The sequence below is a fragment of the Silurus aristotelis genome, assembly GCF_946808225.1.
Source record: "Silurus aristotelis genome assembly, chromosome: 6".
NCBI lineage: Eukaryota > Metazoa > Chordata > Actinopteri > Siluriformes > Siluridae > Silurus > Silurus aristotelis.
In genome coordinates, this window is record NC_139579.1 from 18,391,401 (window position 1) to 18,417,730 (window position 26,330).

The following is a 26,330-nucleotide window of genomic DNA, read 5'->3' on the forward strand; positions in this document are numbered from 1 at the left end:
ATGTAAATGTCAGTAAAACCCGAGGTTTATACAGTACTGTTCCGAAAAAATCTTTCCAACGACCTATTTGAGGTAGAGATGTAGTGCGAGCAGGCAACATGTGCAGGATGCAGAACCAACGCGTCGGCTGCATGTGGGTGTGTCAGCATGTTGTGCTTTTGTGGCTCTGTTTGTTTTTACGGTCGTTGCCCTGGGGTGAGATGCTCCGTGGGTGGTGGACGTTAGGATCGGCAGATGTTGAATACAGCTCGCTTCTCAGCAAAAAGAAAAAAAGTTGACAAGCTCTTCCTCAGGCAGGAGTTTGCTGCCTGTCCTTGCCATCGTCACATGAAGAATTGGTCTTTTTGAGTGTGCATCATGCGGCGTGACTGAAAAATGCTCAACTTTCACTCTGTAAATTTACAGATGATTCACATTGTATGATAAAAAAGATAGAAAAACAGGTGTAATAGAGCAGTATAAGGTCTATGAAGTCGAAGGTTTTTTTTTCTCTTTGACATTTCACAGAGGGATGTTTTTTGCAGGTGTGATTGTTATTCAGAAGTTTCTTTAATCAAATATAAATTTTTACATTGAATATACATTTTGACATTCAGTTTTAGATTATGTGGATCATTGAAAATGGCCATAATGGTTATTCCAGTCTGCAGTATGGAATCCTGCCCCAACCTGAGCACGCAGACAGATGGCTGCATAGACACGGGATTCCTGTGCGGCTGATGTAGGTGGTGACATAAATACGGTTGGCAGGTAACCACAAGAACACGCGTCCCTGAGCTTTACTTCTAAATCTGAAATGCTCCCATGGAGACTTAATGTACACAAACCAGGTGCAGTAAAAAAAAATTATTCATGGGTCTCATGTAGAGATTATAACGAAGTCAATGACACTGTAATCCTTGAACACCACTGAGAACTGGTGATGGCGTTCGCTAGTATAATTTATGAGTAAATTGATGGAAAACTGTACAAAGCTGTTCTAACAAATTCAAAATGTGTGTGTTTAGCTAGTCCAGGAATATTTACCTTAAGAGTTCTCGATCTGAGTGAAATTAAATAAGAACGGATATTTGACACTTGCACAGACTCAACTAACACTCAGTGTTGTTTTTATTTTTATGTGGTAATTAATTTTTTCCTCTACTCCTTTCTTTAACATACCTTTACATTTTTTGTACTTTAAAGTATTATCGCATGCCTTATTGCCTATGTTTGTGGATTCTGCTAAAAGCTGTAAATGTTCCATGGGGATGAATAAAGTATCTATCTATCTATCTATCTATCTATCTATCTATCTATCTATCTATCTATCTATCTATCTATCTATCTATCTATCTATCTATCTATCTATCTATCTATCTATCTATCTTTCTTTCTGTCTGTCTGTCTGTCTGTCTGTCTGTCTGTCTGTCTGTCTGTCTGTCTGTCTGTCTGTCTGTCTGTCTGTATGTTTATCTATCTATCTATCTATCTATCTATCTATCTATCTATCTATCTATCTATCTATCTATCTATCTATCTATCTATCTGTCTGTCTGTCTGTCTGTCTGTCTGTCTGTCTGTCTGTCTGTCTGTCTGTCTGTCTGTCTGTTTATCTATCTATCTATCTATCTATCTATCTATCTATCTATCTATCTATCTATCTATCTATCTATCTATCTGTCTGTCTGTCTGTCTGTCTGTCTGTCTGTCTGTCTGTCTGTCTGTCTGTATGTTTATCTATCTGTCTCTATCTATCTATCTATCTATCTATCTATCTATCTATCTATCTATCTATCTATCTGTCTGTCTGTCTGTCTGTCTGTCTGTCTGTCTGTCTGTCTGTCTGTCTGTCTGTCTGTCTGTTTATCTATCTATCTATCTATCTATCTATCTATCTGTCTGTCTGTCTGTCTGTCTGTCTGTCTGTCTGTCTGTCTGTCTGTCTGTCTGTCTGTCTGTGTCTGTATGTTTATCTATCTGTCTCTATCTATTTTGTCTGTCTGTCTGTCTGTCTGTCTGTCTGTCTGTCTGTCTGTCTTCTATCTATCTATCTATCTATCTATCTATCTATCTATCTATCTATCTATCTATCTATCTATCTATCTATCTATCTATCTATCTATCTATCTATCTATCTATCTATCTATCTATCTATCTATCTATCATTTTTCTGAAGCATCTCAGCATTTATTGTACCAGCGCAGGTTGTTAGTACTGAACCCCTCCCGGATGTGTATTTGTGTTAGGTAAATGTTGATTAAATGGTCCCGGCTGCGTGAGCTCCTGATGTTAAATCGCTCTCACGATCGAATGTCTGTTTGTTCAAAACACTCAGCATGTAAAAAGGCATGAACGAGGTTGCAGGGCGAACGAATGAGGCATACTGGATTAAAAAGACTGATTATTTGGCAGCCTGCTCTGCTAAACTGCCTTTTATATTTCTGCAGAGTATTCTGCTTAGAAAAAGTCACAGGCTGTACCAGTGCATCTCAAATTAGTGTGAAAACGCTGGGGAATGTGTTATGCCTGAGAAATAATTAGCATTTTCAAAGAATCCTGTCCAGAACTAACTAAAGATTTGTTGGAGCTCAGGTTAGTTGTGGTGTATGTGTGAAGACTTTACCAGAGACTTTTTTTTTTTTAAATACTAATTATTTATAGTCATAGACCCATTTATTTATTTATCAAGTTTCTCCATCCAGCACACAAAATTTCAAAACCAGCTCGCTCTGGACTTCTGCTAACTCACACTACAGTAACCATTACAATAAGAAGAGACTGTAACAGTAATCTGCTACTGTTACAGTGCTTTCTCTAGTGCCATATCTAGCATGTTCTTCATTTTAATATGGACAACATCTATCTAATGCACAGAAGAACATGGATTTGCTGGTCATGACTAAGCAACTAGCTGTTTGTTTTCTTTTTTGGCAATATTTCCCGCATCCGCTCTGTTATTTAAATACTAAAAACACTGATCATGTAGGAAACTATGGAAAAGACATTCAAAAAAAAAAAACAAAAAAAAAAAAACAAGAAGATTTGATCTATTTGTTTCTTTTCATTTTTGTTTGTATCCCTGTTTTTTTTTGGACCAGGATTCCATCCCTCAAAAAAACAAAAACAAATGTAACACCCATCGTGAAGAAAACCATCAAAGATCTATGTATAGGTTGTCATTAAGTGGCGTTGGTATGATGTGAATGTGTGTGTACTCAGGAGGGGGGGAGGGCTGATTGCTGATCTCACCACGTGACCACCAGCTCAAGCTCTCTGACTCTCATTGTATGTCTCGCCGTGTCCCATTAAGTCATGCACGCAATCATTTCAGCATAATCCGTAATCTGTGTCCCTTCCTGCTGCAAGTGCTGTAATAGTATCAATAAGCCAGCGTGGATGCGTTTTGGCAGTGTTTGTAGGGGCGTGCGATCAGGGGGAAAATCAGATCTTAACCTGGGTGTGATGAATGTGAACCCGTGTGGGTGAGACATTTGGAAGTGCTTAGTAGAGAGAGAACCTGCAGCCCAGGTGCTGGTAAATGGCCTGTAGTTCGCAGAGAAGATGTAAAAGAGAACGGTGGTGAACTCATTCAGGGGGTTTTTCATGTCCTTGAAAAAAACGCAGCACGACGGAGCTGCAGCCTGCTCGGTTTGCAGTGTGTAAGTGTGTGTGACCGCACTCCCAGAGGCACAATGTCAGTAGACTTAAATGGAAGTTTATACACTACTGTCGAGTGTGTATATCTACCGCGTTACATATTCCAATTCATAGATTCTCTACACATCATTTGTTTTTAGACATCATTCACAACATAATGTATGTGATTCTTCCAGGTTTATTTGGGCGGATTTACATGAAAATTACGAGAAGAGGACTAGGTGATTGAGGTGTGTGTGTGGGCGTGAGTACAGAACATGTGACCAGGCCCATGGAGCAGAGTGTGTGTGTGCTGATACGATGCACTCATGCATGTGTGAACCCATTACTGTGAGGTTAATGCTAAGAGACAGATCTCTCAGTGTCCTGGTCTATCCCTGCAGAAGGGAATCCTCTCTCTCTCTCTCTCTCTCTCTCTCTCTCTCTCTCTCTCTCTCTTTCTCTCTCTCTCGCTTTCATTTTTTCCTACTCACTCCCCCCTCCCTCTCAATGTCTCCGTCTTCCTCTCGCACTCCTTTCTCCATCCTCTTTCTGTCCTACTTGGCTGCTCTAGCCCTTAACACCAGTGCATATTGTTGCATCATTCATTTATCCATTGTGATCACAACAGACCCTAATTCCTTCCACCCCCCTACGCAATTCATACACACAAACACGAACGCTGACATATAAAAACTCTTTAAGCGGCTGTGCTTGAAAAAGGCAGGAGCAGGCCAGGAGTGTAGGTTAAAGAGCATCACTGCGTGGGAAGATTCGACTCTGATGCTGTGTAGGATAGCTGTGTTTCAAACAGAACCACTTTGCTTCTCGGTTTCAGATGTAGTACACTTGGACCATTAAACATTAAGATTTCAGTAGAATTCAGTGTCTCTTACGAATCAGTGTGTACCCGACATGACATATTAGTTTTAGACATATTTTCAAAATGAAATAAATGCCATTGTGCTGAAAAAATACAATATCCCCTAAATGAATTGGTCATCTATTCATTCATTCATTTTCTTCCGCTTATCCGTAATTCGGGTCGCGGGGGCAGCAGTCTAAGCAGGCCCCCGCCTTCGACTGCTGCCCAATCCTCACAGCACCGTCCCTTACGGTCCCTCCTGCAGGTGGTGAGCCCACGGGAAGGCGGCCCCACGTCACTCCGACGTCACGGACCTTGATATTTCCCTCGTAAGGGACCCCCGGAGCATAGAGGGTTAAGGGCCTTGCTCAAGGGCCCAAGAGTGGGAGCTTGGCGATACCGGGGCTTGAACCCCAGACCTTCCGATCTGCAACCCAGCGCCTTAACCGCTGGAGCCACCACTCCCCCTGAATTGGTCATCTAATGAGTCAAAATATAACATAACTGAATATAAATCATTATCATTTGTTGATTTCCCAAAGACACAATTGATGAGAGAAATTAAATATGCATTCCTTTATTTATCGTTAATTGCTTTTCTTTTTTTGCTTTTTGGTTTTTATTTCTAGCACATTGCAAGTTAAATATTTTCTTTATAGAAAGGAAAAGGTAAAAAGGCAGGTTATATTTGTGCCATGAACTTTACAGTGCAGTGAAAATCTTTTTTCACAGGAAGGGAGTTTCCCTTTTATATGGAAGGTGGTACGATCAAGAGGGGGCTTGTCTTATTTACACAGGAAATAACCGATGCACAAGATATGTCTGATTATTGCACTCTAGGAATTGTAATACAGTATTATATTATAAAAAATAATCAATGTGATTGAGGGTGTAGCCGGATCAGTGTGTTTATCTACGGAAGCTCAGTTTACTACTTTTTGTTGTTTATATATACCACAAAAATTTTTAACATGCTCTATTAATGCTGTGGGATGACTAGAAATGAGTTCCAGTTTATTTCAAGATCATCATTCATACAAAAATGATAACGCCGGCAAATGGAATAAGTATAGAAGCTATAATATATACCTTTGTGGTGCGTTCTGCGGGATTAGTTACGCAACCCTTTCACGCCGTTTGTGTTTGTTTCCAGTCAAGCCAAATGTGTTCTGAACTGGAATAAATTCACCAGTGCTTGTTCAGGTTTCGCAGTCGAGTGCTTTGTTCTAATGCTGTAGGATTACTAAGCAGCGATTAATAATGCACTATAATGCTTCAGGCTTCAGGCTCTCTACCAAATCTGTTCAACCCCAAATTTGCACAAATAATTACTGTTCCTGTAGTTGAACTAGAAAGCTTGTTGTTGGTAATCCCACAGCAGTAATAGAGCACTATACTGTATAATGATACAGATGTTCAGCATCATTGTACTGAGTTTTACATTTAGGACTGCTGCATAAAAAAATTATACAAAGGCTTTGAGCATGCAGAGTGTGAAGTAAGTGCGTTGCACTATTATTAAATCCCACAGCATTAAAACAGCATTATTAAATATAAACATTAGGCTTTATGATATGGGACATATATAAAGTAGCACTGTGCATTGTTACTTGCTACATTTACATCATTTTGGCAAACGTTCTCATACAGAGCAACTTCTCATTTATACAATTATCATTTCACTAAGCGGTTGAGGGCCTCGCTCAAGGGCCTGTAGTGGTACAAATAGGCACATATACATTACAGCAAAGTGATATTACTTGTTCTCATATCCCAGGAAGCTGGGGTCAGCCATGATACAGCTCACCTGGAGCAGAAATGGTTACGGTTTAAAGGCCCAACAGTTGCACAGTAGCACGCAGTGCTGAACCCCTGATCCCAGAGCTTTAATCATGGAGCTCCTACTTTCTCACTTGGTTATGGTGAGATTTAAACTCGTGAACTTCTAAATATCTTAGCGACTGAGTTGGCAGATAGATAGACAGACAGACAGACAGACAGACAGACAGACAGACAGACAGACAGACAGACAGACAGACAGACAGACAGACAGACAGACAGACAGATAGATAGATAGATAGATAGATAGATAGATAGATAGATACAGTGAGGAAAATAAGTATTTGAACACCCTGCTATTTTGCAAGTTCTCCCACTTAGAAATAATGGATGGGTCTGAAATTGTCATCGTAGGTGCATGTCCACTGTAAGAGACATAATCTAAAAAAAATAGATATGCTTGATATGCTTCTTACAGAGCCACTCCTTGGTTATCCTGGCTGTGTGCTTCGGGTCATTGTCATTTTGGTCGACCCATCTTCAATGCTCTAACTGAGGGAAGGAGGTTGTTCCCCAAAATCTCGCAATACATGGCCCCAGTCATCCTCTCCTTAATACAGTGCAGTCGCCCTGTCCCATGTGCAGAAAAACACCCCCAAAGCATGATGCTACCACCCCCATGCTTCACAGTAGGGATGGTGTTCTTGGGATGGTACTCATTATTCTTCTTCCAAACACGTTTAGTGGAATTATGACCCAAAAGTTCTATTTTGGTCTCATCTAACCACATGACTTTCTCCCATGACTCCTCTGGATCATCCAAATGGTCATTGGCAAACTTAAGACGTGCCTGGATTAAGCAGGGGAACCTTCCGTTCCATGCATGATTTCAAACCATGACGTCTTGGTGTATTACCAACAGTAACCTTGGAAACGGTGGTCCCAGCTCTTTTCAGGTCATTGACCAGCTCCTCTGGGCTGATTTCTCACCTTCCTTAGGATCATTGAGACCCCACGAGGTAAGATCTTGCATGGAGCCCCAGTCCGAGGGAGATTGACAGTCATGTTTAGCTTCTTCCATTTTCTAATGATTGCTCCAACAGTGGACCTTTTTTCACCAAGCTGCTTGGCAATTTCCCCGTGTTCAAATACTTATTTGCAGCTGTATCATACAAATAAATAGTTAAAAAATCATATATTGTGATTTCTGGATTTCTTTTTTTAGATTATGTCTCTCACAGTGGACATGCACCTATGATGACAATTTCAGACCCCTCCATGATTTCTAAGTGAGAGAACTTGCAAAATAGCAGGGTGTTCAAATACTTATTTTCCTCACTGTAGATAGATAGATAGATAGATAGATAGATAGATAGATAGATAGATAGATAGATAGATAGATAGATAGATAGATAGATAGATCAAACGAACGAACGAACGAACGAACGAACGAACCCTGTGTAGAAAGCAAGCTCTATGTAGAAATTGTTTTCATTGTTTGGAGAGGAAGATCTTGAGTGGCCTGCTTTAGAGCTCTGATCTCATCCGTATTGAACATGAATTAGAATTAGAACACTGACTGCACCATACATCAGTATCTGCATTTACTAATGCCCTCGTGACTGATGAACACAAATGTCCACAATCCAAAATCTATTGTGGCATCTCCCCAAAAGTCTGGAAGGAATTATCAGAGCAAATCGGGACTAAATGCTCTAAAAGCACATACCAAAATTAAGACCAGGTGTCTGCAAAATTTTGGGAATAGTGTTTATGAAAGATGGATGGATGGATGGATGAATGGAGGGAGGAAGGGACGGACAGATAGATAGATATAACTTTGTTGTCACTGCATAGTACAGGTACTGTGCACAGAAGCAAAATGCAGTTAAGCATCTACCAGAGGGAAAAAATTGTGAAAATAAGATGATAAACAGAGAAATTGGGATGGAAAGATACAGCGTATTATATTGTGTTTTTTGGCTCGAGACTCTTGATTCAAAACCTATTCACACTAAACAATGCATTCAGCAGAGTGGTCTATTCATTCTCAAATACTGCTGATGCCATTATGCTGTCCATAATCAGTAAACTCCAACTTTAATTAAGGCACCATGTTGTACTGTATTAGAAACATCTTCTAGTGTTCAAAACATTTTTCTTTAGTCTGATGTTAAAAATAGATCGAATTCAAAGAAATTTCATCTAAAATATTTTTTTTTCTCTGGGTAACTGACTTAGTGTGTTATAAGAAATTATAAATAATGCACTTATTATTGCAAGATTGACCCTGAGAGAGTTAGTATGAAGTATATCTTGCTTAAAATCAAAATATTGATAGGAAAATGTTTTCTTCTCTGTGTTAGGTTCAAGCAGAACTGTGGTATAAAACTGATAGTATGTGTGTGTGAGTCTATATGAGTGAAGACCACTCAGGCTTTCCTCCATCCCATTAGCTAATTGTCCATCAGGCTGACAGTAAACATCGGACACAGTCGCGCAAATCCACTACCGCACCGCAATTCATTAGGTAAAAGGAGTGGAAAGAATGGTCTTGCAAAAAATGTGCTTCATTATTTTGCATGTTTTAAGATAGAGATCAAATGTAATACATTCAAGATTAGTTTTATATACAGCTTGCATTTGGTACGTGATTGTCAAAGTACCATCCTTTAAATATCCTTTAATGTAAAATGTTCTTTTATATAATACATTCCATCAATCGAGGGTGTTTTTAATATGGACATTTTTGACTCTCAAAAGCATTGATCTTGAGCTCTGAAGACATAAAGAATAAACCATAAACCAATTGCATTAGAGTCAATACTTCTGCCCATGCAAAATCACACACACACACACACACACACACACACACACACACACACACACACACACACACACACACACACACACACACACACTTTCAACTAAAGGGCAGACTTGTTCTTAAGAGCACCATTATATATTCACCATGTTTTTTTTAAGGGCTTCATTGTGTATCCTTTGTGGCACATAGTTTACAAAGTGCTCCAAAACCTTTTAATGTTTTTAATTAGTGGATTCACTGTAATGTTTTGGCAGGTGGGATAAATCGCAGCTCACTTGTTTTACACTAGAGCCAATGTAGTTGTACTCCATCGAGATTTGCATTCATTTAAGTGAGTGCATGTGGCCATTACAATGTGCTGAATCTGCCAAATATACACTAAGAGCATAAACTAGGAGGGGGTGGGGCCTTTTTGATTTGCTCTATACAGTATATCACTGTGACTGGACTGAATGCATGCTTTCGGGTTGATCTTCTATCTTTCTCTGAAATCTGCACTTACTCAGAGTCCTTTAGGCTCCCACCATACAGGGATGAGTAGGGTTGCGCAAGCTCGTACTATAAGCGCTCAAAGACAAACTCAGCAACTTCTGCAGTGAACCAGAAGGGCAAAAATGTGAAATTGAAAGCAGCAGCCTTACATTTGTGGTCAATTTTGAATCTTATTCCTCAAATCAACAGCAAACGCTTTTAGTACCATTTATTACACTTGTATGTAAGACACATAAACAACTGAAGTGATTTTTGGACTTACCATGCATGCCAAAGAAATACCTTCTTATGTTTTAAACAAAAAGGTGGCAGGAGAAATAAATGTGAACGGTTGTGCCAGTGCCCCAGAAAGCACAATGCCTTTGCTCTATTTTTAGTTTCACTGAAACTAATATGAAGACTAGAGATTGCCAGGTGATACTCAGGATTATTTGACACGATGGTTCGATGGAATAGTTAAGCTTGTTGCAAAATGTCCGAAGCACAAGCAAGGTGTCGGACTAGAAAATTTAAGTTCTGGAGAAGTCTGACCAATCGATTACAGTCCTTCTAATCAACCTAATCAACCTCGTCTAAGACTGCAAGAGCAAGCAGAAGCCTTTAAGGAAACACACTAAAATAGATTGAAATAGAGTGTAACACAGGAAACAGATCAACACAGAGTTGTTGAAATATTGCAGAGTGTTGCTGTCTGGTTGCAGTGTCATTTTCTAAAGTAAGCTTCAGCTATGTGGTATCTTGTGTCCTATTTCAATATGTAAGTCAATATGTAATATAATAATAATAATAATAATAATAATAATAATATGCCCTCATTCCATCTCTTAAAGTGACGTCTGTGTGGTTGGATTGAGAAAGTGAGCAGCTTTGATATAGACACTACGCTTCCACATTTTAGACCCCTTCAGTGGTATATATGAACAAAAAAAGAGACATGCGGTTGCATAAAGACTCAGGTAGCCATGGCAACCTGATGGTACTTTTATAATATGACTCAAGAATCTATCAAGAAATGACAGATTAAAAGTAGAATTATGCCACACTTAACTGTTTGCAGTGTGTGACCTGACAGCCATGGCAAAACTCTTCACCAAGGAAACCTATATAATCTACAGAATCTAGTGGTTTTTGGTGAAACTGGATGCCTTTACAGAAGACAAATGTCATGTTTTTGAGCCCACAGGCCACTCCCAGATCCAAGCCTGTGCCAGTACCCGATGACCACTAGAGTTTTTAAGCATGCCAGGCACCTCACAAAAAAGACCTGAATTAATAACACAATCCAGAAATGCAGGGTTCTTCTCCTCCTTGGCGTTTGAATTTAAAATGAGACCTTTACTACAAATGATGGCAAGTGGTTGCTCCATTAGATGATTATTACGCCAGTTAAGCTATTTAAATGTTTGATTTTCTGTGTTTTGAGCTACAAATAGCACCCGATTAGGAATAATAGAATAGCCTTTATTTGTCACATATACATTACAGCACAGTGAAATTTTGTTCTTCACATATCCCAGCTTGCTCAGAAACTTTGGTCAGAGCGCAGGGTCAGCCATGATATGGCGCGGCGGGTTAAGGGCCTTGTTTAAGGGCCCAACAGTGGCAGCTTAGCGATACCGGGGCTTGAACTCCCGACCAGTAACCCGGTGCCTTAATCACTGGAGCTACCACGCTCAAGTCAAGTCAAGTCAAGTTTATTTGTATAGCGCTTTTCACAACAGACATTGTCTCAAAGCAGCTTTACAGAAAACAACAGTGAAGGTGAATGGTGTGCGTTTGTCCCTGATGAGCAAGCCGTGGCGACAGTGGCAAGGAAAAACTCCCTTAGATGATATGAGGAAGAAACCTTGAGAGGAACCAGACTCAAAGGGGAACCCATCCTCATATGGGTGACATCAAAAGTTTGGTCATAAATCTTTCAACAATACAGAACAATTTGTGATCATCATAGATCCAGCATCAGCTTCTCCATGCCAGGGCCTTTAAACACTCGGCATCTACTTCTCCATGATCATCCATAGGTCCATAATCTTCACGAGGTGGGACGTGACTGGAGCTGGCCAAACCTCAGGATGCCTCGGGATGGGGAGAGAAAGAGAAGCAGTGGAGAGGAATTAGCGTAGCTGCTGTTCATGATATTAACAGCACAAGTTGATAATGTGCATGTGATCATATGTTCTGGAGCACAAGGTTGTGATGTGATGTGTGTGATGTGTGTTATGTGTAGGCTTTGCTAAAAAGATATGTTTTTAATCTGCACTTAAACTGGGAGAGTGTATCTGAACCCCGAACACTGTCAGGAAGACTATTCCAGAGTTTAGGAGCTAAATGTGAAAATGCTCTACCGCCTTTATTGGACTTTGCTATTCTAGGAACTACTAGAAGCCCAGAGTTTTGAGATCTCAGGGAGCGTGACGGATTGTAGCGTGTTAAGAGACTGGATAGATACATGGGAGCCAAACCATTTAGTGCTTTATAAGTGAGTAGCAGTAGTTTGTAGTCTATTCGAAACTTAATAGGAAGCCAATGTAGGGACGATAAGATTGGGGTTATATGAAACCATAAAAACAATATGACTACCTGCCTAATATTGTGTTGCTCCCCATTTTACTGCCAAAACAGTCCTGACTCTTCGAGCATTAACAGCTTTAACTCCTTCAGCAATTTAAGCTTCAGCAGCTCGACCGTTGGATCAGACCACACGGACCAGCCTTTGCTCCCCTTCACTCCCTGACCCAGTCGTCTAGCCGTCACAATTTGGCTCTTGTCAAACTCATGCAAATTCTTACGCTTGGCCAGTTTTTCTGCTTCTGAAACATTAACTTTGAGGACAAAATGTTCACTTGCTGTCTTATATATCTCACCCACTAACAGGTGCCATGATGAAGAGATAATCAGTGTTATGCACTTCGCCTGTTATAATCTTATAAGATCATACATTTATGCTCGATTAGTGTATTTTTACTTAAAATGGTAGAAAGTTAAAATCATCAGGTTTTTGTACTTATTTTCTGCACACAAACCTTTTGTATACAAATAACATGGAGTCGTGTCGTTTTTTTTCTTCTTGTCTCTTGTCTGTGCACAGTTTAGCTTTGCACCCAGAGCATGTGTTAGTGGCCACGGGACAGGTGGGAAAGGAGCCATATATCTGTGTGTGGGACACCTACACCGTCCAGACCATGTCCATCCTGAAGGACATTCACACTCATGGCATTGCCTGTCTCGCATTTGACCTCGACGGACAGGTAAGCACAAGCACTGTGGATATGTGATGTGAGTGCCAAACCAGAGATCACAGCGTCAATATACTGCCACCTGTATTTAAACTCAAGTTTAAGCCTGGTAACAAAAGGCTTTGCCCCCATTTGCTACTTTAATAACCTTCTGGAAAGATGTTCCACTAGATTTTGGAGTGTTTAGGTTTGTGCTCCTTTAGCCACAAGGCTATTAGTATAGTCAGGTACTGATGTAGGGTGAGGAGGCCTGGGGTGCAGTCAGCATTACAATTCATCCCAAAGATATTTAGTAGGGTTGAGATTAGAGCTTTATAGCACTCCAACCCATGTACACTATATGTTCTCGGAGATCAGATTGTGTACAGCTACATTGTAATGCTGGAGCAGGTTTGGGTCTCCTACCTTAAGTGAAGAGAAAATGGAATGCTTCCACATCCTATACAAGTGTGTGCCTTCAACTTTGTGCTAAATGTTTCGGAACCACATCTGGCTGGAACACTCAGGTGTTCCGATACTTTTATTTGTCCTATAAAGAACTGAGACATTCATGCGAATAGGATGTGCACAGTTACGTCACGCTCAATATATCAGTGGGAAACGGCTGTCAGGCTAATCACAGAGCTTTCAAGTGTCACATCTGTGAGCACTTGACTAGTGTGACTCTGACAGGCTGACTGACAGCAAGAGCACGCAAGGGTGAGAGAAGAAGAGAGAGATTGAGGGTGTGATGAAGTTTAGAAATTATGAGTCAGTGTGCTCCGTGCTCTCAGACTCTCAGTCTGATGCAGACAACAGAGCAACACTACTTTCCTATCATACAAGCTAAAGGTTAGAGTAATGAGGTGTAAAATGGCTAAATATCAGTGCATGCATACTGTATATTTTTTGCGAAGGAAAAGATGACTCTTTGCTTGAAATGTCTTTGCTTGGTGCTCTTATAGTTTTTATGTCACTGATGGAATAACCATATCTACAGAGCCAAGCTGACAAAAGATAACAAAAAAAATACAAATAGCTCAGATGACTATTATTTACCTCATGAAACACTCCAGCACACACCTCAGGGCTGCGTCCCCATCTAATAGAAGTAAGAACAATAAATCGCTATTTTTATATGTGCCCCGTTGTTCAACAAAACGGAGTTACGAGCTGGATATTCAATGGCGCTAAAACGTTCAGTTTCACAAAGGCAGCCGAGTGGTGTCGGTGCTTAGCTGACTACAGGGATCCATAAAAGAGCGTATTGTATCCTATTGTAGTTGCCTTATGGTTCACAGGAGAAAAATCACATTTATAACATCAATAACATTTTATAGAAGAGAATCCTCCTGCCAGCCCCAGGAGGCTGGTCGATGCCAGCAGAGCAATGTTAGCTAAGTAGCATGTGTGGAGAGAAGGAAAAGCTAATTATTCTCACTTTTCTTTTTTTTTGGTCTAGACAGATGGAAGGAAAGTTTCTGTCTGCAAAACTGAAAGTGCCTGTAGCCAATATCGTCTTCATAACTGTATCAAAAGAGAGAACATGAAATGGTTTATTGAAAACCATTCTTTTGTATCAATTCGACATAGAGCCGCTCTCAAAAGGCAGAGATCTTGGCATAATGGTTTATGTAATTATAGCCCTATGTCTGAGTTTAAATATCAGATAGAGATATCAGTGGTGATTGGACAGAGATCTGGAATGACAGAGCGCTGAAATGTACCTCCGCGAAAAAAAGAAAAAAGGGAAAACACAACTTACAATTTAAAACAAAAAATGACATTAGCGTCTGTTCTTCAAGTCACTTGCATGGTCAAGAAATCACAAAGCAGATTTTTCTGCATTTGCCAGAAGAAATACGTTTATAGTTTCCCGAAACTGTGTTTATTATGCTATTATATGTGACAAAATCAAGATTTCTTCTTATTTTTATGTCACTATCTTTGTCAAAAAATTTCAAAGCAAATATATTGAAGTCCAAATACTGTACCTGAATACACTGACATTCCCTCTAGCATTTGGTAGGTTTGCACATGTTTTTGGTATGATTCTAAACTTGATTTAGGAGTAATATGAATAAAATTGGGGTTGACTCAGACATTTACAACATCCTCTGTGCCACCAATGACTGCTACATTAATGTATGAAATTAAGACCAATGAAATTTCCGAACGGAAACGAAAAACGCACCTCACCTGTGTTCTGAGCTGCACGGCATCGGGAGAAAAACTTCCACCGGTGTTGATTTTTAAACGCACGACGATGCCAAAAGAAAAACTCCCGAGAGAAATAGTTGTGAAAGGAAGGAGGAAGACAGTGAACAATGACTTTCTTGGTAGGCTACTGTTTAGATACAAGCCGTGGTAACGCGTTGAGTCTGGGTGAAGGGAGAGCTCACTAACTCCAGTTGCAACAGAAATCATATAAGCACAGACAGGTTTCCAAAACTTGTGCTTTTTTATTTTTCTTGGCAACAGCGTTAACGGTTTAGTCAAAGAAATTTAGAAATGAGCATCAGAAAATAATAAGGACATATTCCTCGGTCTTGCACACATGTAGTAATACCGGAAAAATGCGGCGGCAGGCTATTCCCAAAATACCTTAAAGGAGCCACAACATATTTCACCCTTTACACCGTGTAACAGACACTGTCTTTCGTTAAAGCCTGTGTAAAGTTTATTAGTTTCAGTGTAGGCTTATAGACAGGTTGCAGCTTATTTATGTTAAAAATAAAAATATTTGTCAAATTCAGTGGGTGCGGCTTATATATGGGTGCACTTTATAGTTAAATTACAGTATTTGTTTCCAACATAATTGTAACCCATAATCTATTCATGATTAATGATATTCAGAAATAATCAATTTAGGGTTGTTGCCAGATTTGACTTAATTGGTGGATCAATTGATGACTTTTAAATCGATGATTCCAAATCATCTGACCGTTGCACCCATGATACATACAGAGCATTATTTCATATGGGCCAAGACAACTGAATGAGTCTCTCAGTGCTGGTTAAAACTGGATGTCAATTCTCATGGTTTAGTTCACGATTGAGTTGTTTGTGAAAGATACAACAGTAAATATGTTTTTATGTCATTTGTAGTGCCTGGTGTCTGTTGGTCTTGACTCCAAGAACACAATCTGTATATGGGACTGGAGGAAAGGAAAAGTGTTGGCAGCTGCTCCTGGTCATACAGACAGGGTAAGAACACCAAAACGTACACACACAGTGCATCAGATATGGAAAGTGGACAGAGTAATGTCTCATCCTCTCTTTACATGAATCCCATCAATGATTTCTCATGAGTCCCCAAGCAGACAACCATAAATAAATGAACACTGATTAATTCTTTGGGTCCAAAGTGCACTTAGGAAAATTGTTTAGTGATGTCACATTTTAAGTGAAGAACAGAGTGGCTAATTGTATTTCTACTCAGTATTGTGCCCCATTTCCAAAACGTATACACAAAGGCACTGGTTCCCGTTCTGCATGGTTTTCTCTTAGTGATGATGCAAATGCTCCCCGTTATAATGGGGAGTAAACATATCACTTTCGTTCCTGTAATACTGATCCACCTTCTTGTTTGTTTGTTTGTTTGTTTGTTTTTTAAGATATTTGACATATCATGGGACCTGTATCAGCAGAGCAAGTTGGTGAGCTGCGGAGTCAAGCATATTAAGGTACTGATAATTGGCATCAGAAACATTTTTTGTTCACTCACAGTTCTTTAATCAGCCAAAGAAACAACAACTGTGCAGTAAAAAGCTTCTGGTAATGTTTATGTCATGCATCAGAATGAAGACAAAACTTAATCTCTAAGAACTCGTGTGGTGACAGTTAACAGCAGACCAGGTGATTTTTTTTTTTTTTCCTCACCAGTTTTGGTGAATTGGTGTCCTTGACAGCCTGAGACTCTTGTTCTTGTCTGACAGGAGTGAAACCCAACGAGGTCTTTTGCTTTTGTAGTTCATCCGCCTCAAGGATTGATGCTTTGTGCATGCTGTTATGCTTGTCTGCTCTCTACACTTGTAACAAGTGATTATTTTATTTGCTATATTCTTCCTGGAAGCTTGAACCACTCTGGCCATTTACCTCTGACCTCTCGTATCAACCCCCTCGGTATTGTTACTCACTTAAATGTGTTTTGTTTCTCATTGCAAACTCTAGAGACTGTTTTGTGTGAAATTTTGAGGAGATATTCATAAAATAATCAAAAATAACCCATCTGGTTACAGGATGCCACAGTCCGAATCACAGAAATCCCGATGTTTGATGTGAACATTAGCAGAAGATTGTGATCTGTATGTGCATTATTCTATGCACTGTGTTGCTTCCATGTGTTTGGTTGATTTGATCACTGCATGAATGTGCAGTTCTACAGGTTTACCTGGTAAAGTGGATGGTGATTGTAGGCTATCAGGAGAAAATAGTATAAAACTTCAAATTTTGCTTTTTTTAGAGTTTAAAATAGATGAATCACATAAGCAGACAGCAAGAAACTAATCAGAAAGTAAATTTTGAGTGTTCCGGTGATGACGGTTTTTATTAATAAACTTTTTAGAAAAACTGCAGTATCATTTCCCCCAGTTGTCACAAATCATTTAACTCCTATTTATTTTGAAACCCTGCACCCACTGTGGATAAGCACAAAGCTGGAGTTGTGCTTGTGGGTGGATAGACAGGGCTAGAGTCCAACTCAGCATGGTGATTTTCCTGGTATAACACAACCCGATAATTAACTGGTGTGTTGAAGCAGGTGTTTAAAGCACAGAGTAGGAAGTACTACCAGGTTCTGTTTTTGAGTTTTTGTTTTATCGAGTTATTAGACCGCAGCTCTTCAGAACGTCTGTTGTGGTTTTTTTTTTTTTTACCTGGAGTAGTGGCAGTAAATTATCGGGGGGGATATAATAAAATTTTTTGAAGTCCTTTGCTGATTCAGCTTTATGCTGGTCTGCTTAATGAAAGTATCCGAATGCCTTTGTAAAGTTCTTTGAAGCGGCTGAACGATTTCAAATTTTATTCTTGCTGATAAGATCGTTCTGTGCCAGAGACCTCACAATGGATGTACTGCATTGATTACATTAGTCACATGGTCAAGTAAAACATGTTTTACAGGCATTTCTATGATATGTACTATGTATCACGATGTATACGGTAGGTCCGCTCCCAAACTACAAGCAATAATCATTTTAGAATTGTGTAATCATGTTTTTATTAACTGGTTATATATAAATATTGAACACTGAAACTGAGAGAATGTTATTCCAAATTTGTAGGTTTTACACTGATTAGGTGCATCAAATCAACTGTGTCGAAACATGGGGTGTTTAATTTTATCGGAAAAAATATATTGACAGTGTCTGAGGAGAAGTGGGAGCTCAGCTTAGTGTAACAGTTACTGAGTGCTTAGTAAAATAGCAAAGCCTCTTATTTTCAACAAAGGTTTGTCTTTTTCTTTAAGCTCATCCACATGCCCAAGCAGGTATGGCTCTAAGACACTGTCTTCTTCCTTTACATCTCTTTACACACACACACACACACACACACACACACACACACACACACACACACACACACACACACACACACAGACTCATACAGACAGTGTAGTGTAGCAGTTAGTTGCGACTAGCTTTTCCCTTCTGGACCATGTGACATCTGCTTCCAGGCCCACAGCTCTGTCAGCCATTATAACACTCAGTGCATGCAAGAGATTTAGCCTGAAGTAATCCCCATCTCACTCTATCTTTCCCACAGCAAGGCAGCCACAGGGAAGCATGGCGGCATTGGGATACAGGATTTTCTACCGTCTTATAATTACTACCAGAGCACCTGAAATCCACACTTGGCATATTCAGTGTATGAAGAGGGCCTTGTTTTCGCTCACCTTAATTCCTTAAAGGAAGGTGCCCCGTGTGTATGTTTGTAGTGTGAACATTTGTGTGTTTGCTCTCTACTATTAGCTCAGAGGTTTGTTAGGCTTCATTAAACCTGTAAAGGAGAGCCTGCACATCCTGGAGTACAGCCTTCTAAAGCTCGATCACATCCTCACCCCATGCGCCCTGTTGTTCTGTAGTACAATTCAGTTATTCAGTAAGTTGAAAAACTGCAAATATGATTATTATTTGATGCATTTCAAATCGCTCTACATGTTTAAGGTAATCGCTTGAGAGATTTCATTTTAATTTACAGCTTCTTTTTTTCCCCCCTCACACACTGTAGTGTTCGTTTTAATTCGCTGACAATTTTACATTGAGATGAAATTAAGTGGCTAATTTTCTATACGGCAACAAGAAACCTTTTTTGTTTTCTTTGGCTGTATGTTAATATGACGGCTAAACCTGCCACAACACTTAACAGCTTTACTCCACAAAATAGGAAATTTAAATGTATGCCAAAAGGCTGACAAATCATACAGACCAACGTGCCTTTTGCATTAAATCAGCCCTGTTTTTGAAGAACGCAATGTACTCACATGTTCACATTGGATGACATGTTGAAAACACAGAAACATGGAGAGAATATATGAAACGTTACACAGATCGTAAGCTGAGCTCAGGATTTAGCTGGGGACCCTGGAGCTATCAGATGGCAGTGCTGATTGCTAATCCACTGTCTTCCCTGATCTCCTGTCCACACACACACACACACACACACACACACACACACACACACACAAGGTTTGCGTTACAGAAAAAACGTCTCCCTGATAGGCCACAATATAAACCAGCGTGACTGCACAACGAGTAGCACCTAAACAAGACAGATGACCTGTAGGCTCAGTGTGGAAGTTCAGGAGATGCGATGGCGTTAATGTGGTGATGTTTTTGCGTTTGTGGATAGCACTGACTCATTTTGATTACATTAAAAGCTTTTCTCAAGAGCAGACATGCAAACCTGCACTCTGTGATTAGGCGCTGCTTGTTTCGCTGTGCTAGTATAATGCAATCCGTTTCCGACACACTTCATCAGCGAGCCAAGCTCTAGCTTTTTCTTCCTCTCCACTTTTCCCTCATCTTCACCTTTTGTACTTTGGAGCTGTTTGGCCTTGAATGGTTTGGTTTTTGCCTCTCAGCATTCTGAATGCACACTGAATAAGACAGGACTACTCAGTGTGGGAAGTAAGCAATACTTAGCCTTGCAGTCTATATGATTTTTTTAAGACCTTTATATCGGAATCCATTAGTATTCCAGTGCAGACTTGCCTGAACTCAGAAGCATCTTGACATTGAAAACATTGGCATGTATGTGTGTGTGTCTTCATGAGCACACCTTATTGACTAAAACATTAAATGCATAGTTTAAAGCGTTATACATTTGACTCATGGACCAAATGGTAAAAGTGTATGAGGATAAATATATATATATTACTGTTCTTGCTGTGCTCAGTCACACCGCCGCCTTTATTTTTCAGGATGAGGTCACACTCAAGTGACCTTGTGGCTCTCATTGTGCTCTCTCAGACAGGTGTGCGTGACAGGAAAACATGGAATTCTGCATTGTTTCTCACACGCACACACACACACACACACACACACACACACACATGAACATAATGATATCTCGTGAGGTCGATGCGTGTCACCTGGTGAAATGGAGCAGCACAGTATGAGATGAAGGTTATGCCCAGATCATAGCCTGTTTTACAGAAAACAGCTTAAAGTGCATTCGTATGCGCTGTTTAGTATGCAATAGGTGCAGATAATCAGCTAAGAAATAGTTTCCTTTCAAATAGTACCTATTATTTAAGATTTTTTAATGACTGTGTATCAAAATATTTAATGACAATATCTTATGATGACAATAGCGATACAAAAAAATAAGTTGGGAATGCTGTATGGAATTTCAATATTGAATTACGATATTTTTCAAGTTATGCTGGGGTCATCTTCATCATACACCTTGTATGTATGTATGTATGGAACTCCCACCTTGTGAAATGACTTGCTCTCGCCAGCGGTCTACAGAGTTCAGTTGTCTCGGTTCATAGTGTGTATTTTTTTTCTGTGTTTTTTGTGCCTCATATTAGCTCCGCATCCAGGCCAGAGCGTATCCGGCTCCGCCTTCCACTCGATAATTTTTTTTTTACGATATTTTTCAAGTTATGCTGGGGTCATCTTCATCGTAAGCCGAGGACTTCCTGTATACTTAATCCATATAATGCATATCTGATATAACAGTTTATCTTTGAATATTTGAAGTATAACGTTTTTTTTTTTTGTTTTTTTCAGTTTTGGAGTTTGTGCGGGAACGCTCTGACCCCTAAACGTGGTATGTTTGGGAGGACAGGCGAGCTACAGACCATACTCTGTGTGGCATGTGCCAAGGATGAGATCACGTACTCCGGTGCCTTGAACGGGGACATCTATGTCTGGAAGGGAGTCACCTTGATACGAACCATACAGGGGGCACATGGGGTAAGCGGTGTACCAGCTGTGTGAATTTCCATTCTTATTACTTTTGAAGCCTATACCATGCTATTGAAGAGGAATAAAAAGTTTTATTTTTTTTTTTTTACAAATGTACAAATAATTTAATAATATGTTATAATGGCTACAGAGTGACATAATATTGTTTGAAAGATTGACAATAGGATGATCATATTTCAACCGTAATTCATTACTAGTTCATTACAACTATTCATATAGTTTTTAGATGGAAAGACAGTTGGTTTGGAATAGAGAAGTTGTTAGTCAGCTTATTTATTATCATGCTAAAAAAAAGTTTTTTTTTGTTTGAGGATGTATCAATGATTTAGCTGCTTTTTGTATGTGGTTTTGCAGTCAGGGATTTTCAGCATGAATGCATGTGAAGAGGGCTTCGCCACTGGTGGAAGGGATGGCTGCATCCGACTGTGGGACCTGAGCTTCAAGCCTATCACTGTCATCGACCTCAGGGAAACAGACCAGGGATATAAAGGTGATAAACAGTCTATTAGTTCCTTCTACTTGCCAGCTTTATTCTGTACCTTTTGGTACTGGGATTATTACATGTATCTTTGAATGTAATATATGAACCTTTTATCTCCTTACTAGAATAATTATTATGCAGTGTTTAATTGCTAATGGACTCTCTTTCTTCTTTTGCTCTTTCACTCAATTTCCTTTTGACTCAACAGTAGCTAGAGCTGAAAATTCTAGAGGTGGGTTAACTCGACCAGGTTACCATGTTTAAACAACCCCACTTTGAATTCAACCGTGTTATACCTAGTGTCAGCGTCTCTGCAGTTCTTTAGATGTCTACATTCATAAGCAAAGTCCTATAACCCTCCTTGTCTGCTCTTCAAATCTCCTAAGTCATGTCAACATTTGTCAGTGTTTGCTGTTTCTCACATTAATTTAAGCTTTTGGTGGTGGGATTTTAAAAAATACCCCATTGCTAATTCTATGGTTTTAGGACTCTCAGTGCGCAGTGTGTGCTGGAGAGGGGACCACATCTTGGTGGGCACTCAGGACAGTGAGATTTTTGAGGTGGTGGTGCATGACCGCACAAAGCCTTTCCTCATCATGCAGGGACATTGTGAAGGCGAGCTCTGGGCCCTGGCAGTTCACCCTACCAAACCCCTGGCCATGACTGGCAGTGATGACCGATCTGTCCGGTACAATGTTGAATTAGTCTTCAAACAACTGCAGACTCTTTAAAAAGCACTGGATCTCTCATGTGTTTTGACTTTTCCAATATTGTGTAGGATCTGGAGCCTGGTAGACCATGCTTTGATAGCACGTTGCAACATGGAGGAGCCCATCCGCTGTGCAGCGGTGAGCACTGATGGCATCCATTTGGCCTTGGGAATGAAGGACGGTTCCTTCACTGTGCTGAGAGTCAGGTGGGTTACAAGTCATGAGATGTAGATAACTAGACGAGAAGACGTAGAAATATACTTTAAACAACAGAAAATGAACATCCCAGGGATCTTGTATTGCTAAGTAATGGGATAGTGTTCATTATTCCGAATTTCCGTCTTTACTAATAACAAATGCATAATAAGATGTAAGTGTTTTAGACTAGTAAAATAAAATACAATCATTTTCACAGGGACATGACAGAGGTAGTGCATATCAAAGATCGCAAAGAAGCCATTCATGAGCTAAAGTACTCTCCTGATGGGGCTCACTTGGCTGTGGGCTCCAATGATAACTCGGTAGATATTTACGGCGTGGTGCAGCGCTATAAGAAGGTGGGAGAATGTGTGGGCTCCACCAGCTTCATCACGCACATGGACTGGTCCACTGACAGCAAATACCTGCAGACCAATGATGGCAGTGGCAAAAGGCTATTCTACAGAATGCCCAGTAAGATCATCACAATTTCTATATATTAGCACTGTTATTTGTTTGTGGGTTATTGGGTTTAATCAGAAATCAGCTAATCATCACTGATTTGTAACATTGAGCTAATAGTAAACGCACACTCCTGTGTTTTTTCTTTCTTTGTTTAGCTGGGAAGGAGGTAACAAATCGGGAAGAGTTGAAGCTAGTCCAGTGGTCCTCTTGGACATGTGTTCTTGGTCCAGAAGTGAATGGAATATGGCCCAAATATTCTGACATGAGTGACATCAACTCTGTAGATGCCAACTTCCCAAATCAAATTTTAGCAACAGCTGATGATTACGGATTAGTGAAATTATTGCGCTATCCATGCATTAGGAAAGGTTTGTGTCCTTTAAAGGCTGTTTTTCTATGTGTGTTAGTGTCGTTCGGTGTCTTTGTATCTAAATATGCATTTTGTTGCTTTGTTCTAGGTGCAAAATTCAAAAAATACTTAGGGCACTCTGCACACATAACCAATGTTAGGTGGTCACATGATTATCAGTGGGTGATTACTATCGGTGGAGCTGACCATTCAGTGTTCCAGTGGAAATTTATATCTGAAAGGAAGTCAAAAGATACTCTCCATATTGCCCCACAAGGTACAGTTCAATAATTAAGTAGAAAAAAGGTGTGGTATAATTAAATTAATATCTAAAGTGTTTGCTTGCCAAATGTAGAATGCTTAACTCATTAGAACCATTTATCATTCTCCTTATCACTTAGAAACATAAATGCTAGAGGGCTACTGCATTGCCCATTTTACATTACAGTATGGTGCATAGTAGTTCATTTTACTAATGGTTCCCTCACAACTCATCCTGGCAGTGCTGTTTCTTAGACATCAGCATTTCACCCTGTCAGCTTGACGTGTGGGGCTGCTGCAAAGTGGGGCAGTGGAGTACAAATAAATGTATAGGTTATTCTGCATTCTATGCCTTCCGGCTAATTCTTTTGCCCAATTTACCTCACAGAGATGTTGATAGATTCAAATAGCGATGAGTCGGATTCTGACCAATCAGACGTGCCTGAGTTGGACTCGGAGATTGAGCAAGAAACACAGCTTACGTATCGACGACAGGTCTGCGAAGCCATTGTTATTTAAAGGAGTTTCGACATAGAAAGCGAGCTGTTCGCAGCAAATCGTTATTATTATATCTCTTTATTTATGTCAATAAGTGTGAAGAGGTTTTATGACCTGAATAACTTGTTACAGGTTTACAAAGAAGATCTACCTCAGCTTAAAGAGCAGTACAAAGTAAAGCATCGAGTGGCAGCTATGAAAAAAAGGGAGCGACCTCCTGCCAGCGCATTAAGATTGCACTTTATACATGGGTAAGCTTCCTCCCATTTATCTTCATACCATTAATGCCTTGTGGCAGACAAATGGTGGGCCCAATTCACCATTAGACACTGTCAGAGTAATGCATCACCATGCGCTAGTTTGTCTCTATATGCTTTATTTGGAGCTGTGGCTCACAGTCTTTTCAACATGCCATCTGTCGGGCTGCATTTCAGTTACCGAGGCTATGACTGCAGGAGTAACCTGTTCTACACTCAGACCGGGGAGATCGTGTACCATGTCGCTGCAGTGGGGGTGGTGTATAACAGACAGCAGAACACACAACGTTTCTACCTAGGCCACGACGATGACATCCTTTGTCTGGCCATCCACCCCATCAAAGATTATGTATCCACCGGCCAAGTATGCTTATGCAGCTCCATCTTTTCAAATCACCTAATTAAATCTTGAAATGATGCCACAATAAGATCTCCTGTGTCAAAGCTAATTATTTTTGTTCACATAAACCATCCGAGTTACATTTTCCAGTTCAGTTTCCATTTTTTTAGCCTTTGAACTTCATTTTCTTTTCAATTTTTGAACAGGTGGGAAGAGACTCCTCCATACACATCTGGGAAACAGAGTTTTTGAAGCCTCTGTCTGTCCTCAAAGGATTCCACCAGTTTGGAGTGTGCGCACTTGACTTTTCAGGTACTGCCACAGTGAAGAGTATTAAATTTTAATACGAATTATCATTCAGGAATCATCTATTAATACCAGAGTTGCCTTTTAGGTTCTAATTCATGTACTTGAATACTTCATCCTATTTTGATTTCATTTGAAATATGACTTTTCAAGCTTCAGTGAGCTTTTTCAGCTTAAGGCTGTTCCAAAAAAATATCAGACACACCACAGAGACTCTCAGTTGTACTGTTAGACTGTGAATTTTTCTGTCACCTGCCTGTGTGTGTCAGTTAGCTGGAAATAGCAGCAGACTCTGCATGAGAGAAGAACATGGGAGGTGAAGAAAATCTGGGCTGAAAAATGATTTAAGCATTATCTCTCTGCATCATTTTCATTAGTCATGTGCTTCATGCGTAATGCGCTGCACATTTTAATTATGCGTGTGAATAAATACAGAATGATGCAAATTCCCTTATGCCTTTATTTACTTTCATATAATGTATTTGTGGTGACATCTTGTTACGTTCAATACATGATAACGGGGCATAGATTATATACTGAAATACACTGCTTTGTTACTGTTACTGTCGCTGTCGATTTTGTATCTGTTTGTTTGTCTGTCTTTAGCGGATGGAAAGCGACTGGCCTCAGTGGGTCTGGATGACAATCACACCATTGTGCTTTGGGACTGGAGGAAAGGAGAGAAGCTCTCAGCTTTTCGGTTAGAGACCTTTCATGCGTCTTGTGTGTGTACGTTAGTGCCAACATGTCCTGCAGGTTGCAGTAATTTCAACTCTTTGTTTGTGTGGTAACAGAATTGCATTTAGGCTTTAAAAATCTGCCTAAAATTTGTGGATTTTTCTAGAACCTTATTCTACTCGATTTCAGAGTAACATGCTATGACAATTTTACATCAGTGTTACATTCTCAGTAACATTCGTTTCAAACATTTGCTGCATAGCCTCTTCTCTCTTATGGCCCCTTCTGTCTCAGACATGCTGGATAGCCTGCTGCTCTATTTTGCATGATGAATGTGAAGAGCTGAGACTCAGTGCTTATTCATGAGCCATTAAACCAGGAAATAACCCTTCTAATCCTCCTGTCATAACACACTCAACAGTCACAGCTTAGTAATTATAGATCACTCAAAAGTATATTTAACTCATCAGGCTCTGCAGTCTTTTTCATCTCTCCTGAAAACAGCACCTATTCCAAGACTACACTTAGAATTGTTTTCAGTCTATTAATAGTCATT

At 39.9% G+C, this 26,330-nt stretch overlaps 1 protein-coding gene across 2 annotated transcripts in view; it reads left to right on the top strand.

The window, feature by feature from the left end:
* Positions 1 to 26,330, top strand: part of eml5 (EMAP like 5) — a 51,641-nt gene that overhangs the window by 3,947 nt on the left and 21,364 nt on the right. For both annotated transcript variants that reach the window (XM_083543592.1, XM_083543593.1), the window contains exons 2-16: positions 12,670 to 12,829; positions 15,905 to 16,003; positions 16,414 to 16,482; positions 21,034 to 21,219; positions 21,586 to 21,721; positions 22,199 to 22,400; positions 22,491 to 22,628; positions 22,838 to 23,094; positions 23,241 to 23,453; positions 23,544 to 23,711; positions 24,084 to 24,190; positions 24,326 to 24,444; positions 24,628 to 24,814; positions 24,997 to 25,102; positions 25,703 to 25,796. In XM_083543592.1, the coding sequence (XP_083399718.1) occupies positions 12,670 to 12,829; positions 15,905 to 16,003; positions 16,414 to 16,482; positions 21,034 to 21,219; positions 21,586 to 21,721; positions 22,199 to 22,400; positions 22,491 to 22,628; positions 22,838 to 23,094; positions 23,241 to 23,453; positions 23,544 to 23,711; positions 24,084 to 24,190; positions 24,326 to 24,444; positions 24,628 to 24,814; positions 24,997 to 25,102; positions 25,703 to 25,796 (2,241 nt within the window). The remainder of the gene's footprint in view (positions 1 to 12,669; positions 12,830 to 15,904; positions 16,004 to 16,413; positions 16,483 to 21,033; positions 21,220 to 21,585; positions 21,722 to 22,198; positions 22,401 to 22,490; positions 22,629 to 22,837; positions 23,095 to 23,240; positions 23,454 to 23,543; positions 23,712 to 24,083; positions 24,191 to 24,325; positions 24,445 to 24,627; positions 24,815 to 24,996; positions 25,103 to 25,702; positions 25,797 to 26,330) is intronic.